This window comes from Carassius auratus, chromosome 35 (genome assembly GCF_003368295.1).
Source record: "Carassius auratus strain Wakin chromosome 35, ASM336829v1, whole genome shotgun sequence".
NCBI classification, from domain to species: Eukaryota; Metazoa; Chordata; class Actinopteri; order Cypriniformes; family Cyprinidae; genus Carassius; species Carassius auratus.
Window position 1 is genome coordinate 5271613 of NC_039277.1, and position 6014 is coordinate 5277626.

At 39.4% G+C, this 6014-nt stretch overlaps 1 protein-coding gene across 1 annotated transcript; it reads left to right on the forward strand.

Annotated features, from left to right (window-relative positions):
* The first annotated feature begins 600 nt into the window (after nt 1–600).
* On the forward strand, nt 601–2021 carry LOC113054161 (fish-egg lectin). Its single transcript, XM_026219510.1, has 5 exons — nt 601–678; nt 777–1004; nt 1153–1364; nt 1549–1676; nt 1800–2021. The coding sequence occupies exons 1-5, from the start codon at nt 621–623 to the stop codon at nt 1942–1944; spliced, it is 771 nt and encodes a 256-aa protein (XP_026075295.1). The 5' UTR covers nt 601–620; the 3' UTR covers nt 1945–2021.
* The last annotated feature ends 3993 nt before the right edge of the window (nt 2022–6014 follow it).

The window sequence follows — 6014 nt, forward strand, 5'->3', positions numbered from 1 at the left end:
CCGTGGTAGCCATTCCATTATACACAAAAACATTTTATGATTGTGGTTCATTCTACAATAAATGTTGCATACCATGTCAGGGTAATTTCACTTTTCATAAATAATAAATATATTATTATCATTATAAGGATTATAGGTTGCATGAAAGGAAATTCATAAGAAAGCAGAGATTTACTAGATCTGTGGAAATACATTAACAGATATTTCGTTCTTAAAATATTCTCCACATTACCGATGTTCTCAAAATGTGCTGAAACACTTAACTTGTTTAATGTCATGTTTTAGAGACATGAGGAAAATAAATTGTAAAGGAAGTAGAGATCCAGAAAAACAAGTATTCCTGCATTTCCTAGAGATATTCATTCCTTTGTATATTTCGGCTATATAAGCTCTCCCTCAGCAACATTTAAACACATACTGAATGCCAGTTTCTAGTCCATACATCTCATAAGAGGAGAATCCCCACTGACTGCTGAATCCTGAGCTAACAAGAGAAGGTTACTGTTACCAATTACTGTCACTTGGGATATTGAGCTTTTTTAATATTTATTTATTAATTTAGTTATTTCAGTGAATTCTGCTTCTGAACAGGTCAAAGCAACAAACTGTGTTGTGGAGCAATGGAGGTTTATCAGAGCGTCCTGCTACTCTTCTGCTGCCAGTTCCTTCACACACTGGGTAAAAGTTTTTTTTTATTATTGATTGATTGATTTATGTATGAAATTGAATTTATTTAAATAATTTTTGAAATAATTATTGAAACCATGTTTTCACAGCTTTAGACTGTACTGTAATGGATGGTAACCTGAAGCAGATAGACGCTGGGTCTGGCTCCGTGGTTGGCGTGAACAATAATAATGAGATCTTCGTCCTGATTGATAACGTCTTCACAAAGATCAGCGGGTCTCTAAAGCACTTCAGTGTTGGTCCTGCTGGTCAGCTGGGGGTTAATACTGCAAACAACATCTTTAGGTTTCAGAGTGGCGGTTTTGTTAAGCTTCAAGGTGAAGAGTTACAGTGAACAGAAATGAAGACTAGTTTAAGCAGTCATGAATTTACATGTTGTAAAATAGCCAAAGTCCCAGATACATTTTATTATGGTTCTTGTTAATCTGACTAATCTTTATTTGAACCTGTTGATTGTGTTGTAAGGGCTTCTCAAGCAGGTGGATGCTGGAGGTGATCAGATCATTGCAGGTGTCAATATGTATGATGACATTTTCTGTTTAAATATGGATGCTAACAACAAATGGCCATCCAGCACCACTCCTTGGATTAATATTGGTGGAAAGCTGAAGTACTACAGCTGTGGTCCATACAGCTGTTGGGGAGTGAACAGCAATGACCAAATCTTCATCCTGAAGGTAATTTCACAATGTTAAATACAATAGCTTTAGTATACAAGATTTTTAAAGTTGATATCATGCAAAGGTTTGAGTTTCTGACAAAACTGAAGAAATAAAGACACTGGGGTGAAAGCAGCAAAAACATTTTCTTGATGTGACTGTACGATGACTGACTGGATTTGTGTCTTTTGGTCTTGTGCAGGATGTGTCGTCTAGTGTCTGTTCAGGGTCCGGCAGCTTTGTGAATATTCCTGGACTTCTGTCCATGATTGAAGTAGCAACTGATGGCAGTGTCTATGGTGTGAACTCTCAAGGGAGCTTATTCCAACGGTAAGCTGAATATTCATCATATTAAAAGTTTTATGAACAAAATTATTAACTTGTCAAGCACAATAGATTTTTAATGATAACCAAATGCTGTATTCAAGCAGACATCAATTTGGTCTATTGCAGAATTGGCGTCACTCGCTCCAACCCTTCTGGCACAGACTGGATCTCAGTGCTTGCCTGTCCCTATGGCCACAAGCATGTGAGCTTTGACCTGGGAGTGCTGTGGGTGGTGTGTGTTGACGGCTCCATCCGTAAATGTACTTTATAATCTGTCACTGCAGCAACAGAGGAGCGCAATCATTTAAAGAAAGCTCAAAGTAATCAGTCAAAGTGATTGTAATCAAAGTAATCAGTCATTATAAACATAATTTTTTTTTCTCTTTTTCTCACTGTTGAACCAATAAAGCATTATAAAAGCATCTATCTCATTAGTATTGTGTTTCTTTTGTGTATTATTTGATTCTATGGGGATGTTTAAAGTGATACACAGCACAACCATGGCAAATGTACACTATTAAAAAAGTATGACATTTATTCAAATTGTTTATGTCTTATTTCTAATGTCTGATTAGAATTTTAATACATGTTTGTCTATTTATTAGTGTATAACCTGCATTTTTAGCTATTATAACATGTATTACAGTAGATCCCGCTGACACGTGAGGAATGTTGGCTTCAATCACTTTTAATCAAAAGATATCCAAAACCAGTTAACACTGCATTTTGTCTGACATACTAGTTATGAACTGACTTTCCTATTAAACAAGAGGGAAAACTAATCAGAAGAATAACAGGAAACAGGAGATGAAATGATTGTGCATCTTTCTCAAACTTAGTCTGAGCAGCAAATTCAAAACCTATTACCTTTCCAAAGTAAAAGCAATGGAAAATTACTGCTTCACAACATCATCCTGTAACATTAAAATCCTTGAAATGAAGACTCCAGCTCCAGCTCCATGTGCAGAGTAGTGGGTCCCCAGGACCAGGATTGAAAGGCACTGATTTAGACCACTTAACTTAATGATTGATATCGGGATGTGAAGAGACATTCAACCAGCATAAAAATGAAAAAAAAAAAAAAAAGATAATCACTTATTGAACCTTAAGTACAAGACAGACACAAATCAGAATTTTCAGGCTTGAAGCTGCACACACACACACACACACAAATGGCTTTGAAGAATCCTTAGATCCTTAACCTGAAGTGTTCCCTTTTGAAAGTAAACTCCACACTGTGCTCCTTAGAGAGTGCTATGGGGAATGGAATACCCACGCCACCATGCTGAGGGATAAGTCCCCAAATAACTGGCTTCCACATGAATCAAAGTCTCAGAGGAACATAATCTCTGGGTCCACAGCAATAATCTCTTTAGCCAGAGCCCGAGCTACAAAGCCTATTACAGGCAGGTTCAAAACCTCGGCCAACGTGAACAGAGGCTTCATAAAGGCCAACCATCTCCCAGAGCCCTGTCGAGTGGAAGCCCCAATATAAAAGCCCCTGTAGTAAGAAAAGGCCTAACAACACTCCACAGTACAATTAATAGCTAAGGAAGCTCCCAGAGAGCCTATACCTAGCACACCAATCTACTCTCCAGCCAAAGTTATGGAGATCTTAGAGTGGAGGTCTCAGTATAACTACTCTCTAAAACGAGAGGTGACCGGACTACACTCAATGCCAGAAACAGTAGCAATGCTCATTAAAAGAACCCATGTACTATTGTCACGGAAGCTTAATTACTCCACCTAGAACTGATTCACCCCCCTTCGTGAGACAGAATGCGTCCGTGCTATGTTAGCTGAAGGTAAAGTCTATTCTCACTGTTTCCCTGGTCCTCTTGTTTTCGATGTTTCTGCGCAGATACCCACGATCCTGAAGGGCAGCAAGAGGCCTGGAGCAGTATTGTTTCAAGCAGAGGTTAATGACACCACATTGTGGCAGACAGAGACAATGAAGAGGGATTTCAGGAGCCTGATCAAGATGCTGCGCAGTACAATGCCCATGGCAATGATCATGGTGTCAGCACCACTTATCAACGAGGACACGAAAGGTTCAGTAGATTTTTTGCTTTAAATGAATGGCTATTGTCATGGTGAAAACAAACTTCTCCTTGTTAATAATTGTGTAAGGGAAACAGGTCAATTTAGCTCAAAGGGAATCATTTAATAATTTAAAGGGAATTTGAACAGAATCACTGTTTCGTGGCTGATCACTGAGACGCCCTGCGATTCACTGAACGAGCCGTTTGACATCAAAATCTGCGCTGGATATTAATATCCAAACTATAGTGAAAACACTATCAATTAGCACAGTAACAAGATCGGCAGTTTAAGACATTAACTTGTAAGCACAAAACACAAGATACTTCTCTTTTCAATATGAATAAGGCTTTATTAGATAAATCTAAGACATATAAACTAACCTAACACAAACGCACGCACTCACACATTCACACAAGTTGCAGGAAGATCGAAAGTTAGGAAAAGATCAGTTTAAGAGAATGGAAATATGGAATCCCAAGTTTACAGCAATACGTTAAATTGCATAGACATGAACAACCATCAATCACGTAATTAGACCTCGCATTGAGTTCCTCAATGAGGTTAAAATTATATTAGATACACCAGTAAAGGCACAGTCTGGAGGTTACTTGCGTCTCCTGTGAAAGGGAGTCCCGTTGAAAGGGGTATCCCGATGTCGCTGATTGGCTGGACGTTCAGTAGTCGCTGAAGTGACGTCTTGGGAAGGCCCGTGGTGGGGCGTTGGCTGAAGGTGCAGAGTTGTGTGAGCTGGTTGAAGTTGAACGGGCACCCGAGGTCAGGCGTCTGAGACTCGACGTTACAAACTTAACTCAGAACACGAATCTCTCAAACAGAAAAGAAAAGAAATAAAGTTTGACGAGACTAAGTTGGGTTTCTTCTCATCGTGACTAAGTAGCAGCAGGCGTGCAGGCTGAAGCACGCTGCAACCGCGCTCAAAGAACAGTGATGACAAACAGCATGGCTAAAAGCTAAAACTAAGAAGCAAAGCTTAAAGCAAAAGCAGGCATGACTAGTAGCAGAAGCATAGCTACAGACTAGAAAAGCAAGATTTATGGTGTCCTGAGTATTTAAACTGGCCTGTTGGCCACACCTCAAATGTTGTCTTGACCAATCAGGTATTGTCTTGGCTCGGGGGCATCATAAATTATATGTTTATCTTACCAAGCATGTGGTCCGAATTTTCCCACTCTTGCAGGGTTTAATTTTGGGCATGATTCCTATAACACAAATATATCATATTCGACAAAAAAATGATTGGCTGGACTAATTCAAGCAAGCAGATTCGATAACATCGATAACATCGATACTAGACATGACTATGTATCCTTCAGCTATCCCATAGTTATTAAAAGACATACACAATAAGTGATTATAACATGATAGTCAAATGTGTGGGTTACATATAAATGAATATGGAGTAAAGCGATGGAATGATATTCATTTAGAAGTCATTTTGGAGTTCATTTTGGTCCATATATATGTACAAAAGACAGTTCCTTTGTCATTCTCTGACATAGGGATGTTCTGTGGAGACCAGAGGTTACAAGTCCCCTCCCCCCCTTTCAGTCAATTTCAGTCTGGTTCTGTTAGGGGGGGTCAATGGAGGTGTTTAACTCGATCTCATGGGTTTACATGTGATGTCCAGCATTGCATTTCCATTACGAACAACACATTTGACACCAAATTTCTCTTCTTCGAATTGAAATTGTAAATAATTGTTCTAGTGGTGTTAATGTTGAAAGCTGTTGTGTTAACAAGTTGGTTGCTCATCTTGCTTGGGACTTTTGGCACAGAATGTTTTATGACTTCCTGAGGAATTCGGCTCAGTGTTTCAAACACAGCCCTGATCGACTCTTTAATTTGTCTGGTTCGAGTCATTTCTCTTACAATTGGAATCTTTTCTGGGAGCTTCCTATGCTTTTCACGCTGATGACCTACACCCCAGCAGAGTTCTCCAGAATCACAACATCTCCAGAATGCTAAGCTCGACATGACTAGTAAGCCAGTTCTCAAATAACTGCAATGGTGTCAGGATATCACATGGAGGCTGAGGTTAGAGAACTCAACACGGTGCTTTATTTACAATGATAGTGCACAGGTGACATCTTGGTGTGGGAGCTGTGGAGTTCGTGGAAACCCGGTGAATTCTGCTTCCTTGAAAGCCAGGTGAGTTTGTTCTATGTCGGAACATCAACGCCACACAATGTGTGAATATCAACACTTGTCTCCTTTCCTTTGTAGTGGGGAATTGACTGAGAATTACATGAGCACTCAGGAGTTCTGGAGACAAGAGAACAA

Excerpts from the sequence above, each read along its gene's own strand:
- LOC113054161 (XM_026219510.1), top strand. The coding sequence starts at position 621 with ATGGAGGTTTATCAGAGCGTCCTGCTACTCTTCTGCTGCCAGTTCCTT. Across the intron at positions 679-776 it reads CCAGTTCCTTCACACACTGG|CTTTAGACTGTACTGTAATG; the intron begins GTAAAAGTTTTT and ends ATGTTTTCACAG. Across the intron at positions 1,365-1,548 it reads ACCAAATCTTCATCCTGAAG|GATGTGTCGTCTAGTGTCTG; the intron begins GTAATTTCACAA and ends GGTCTTGTGCAG.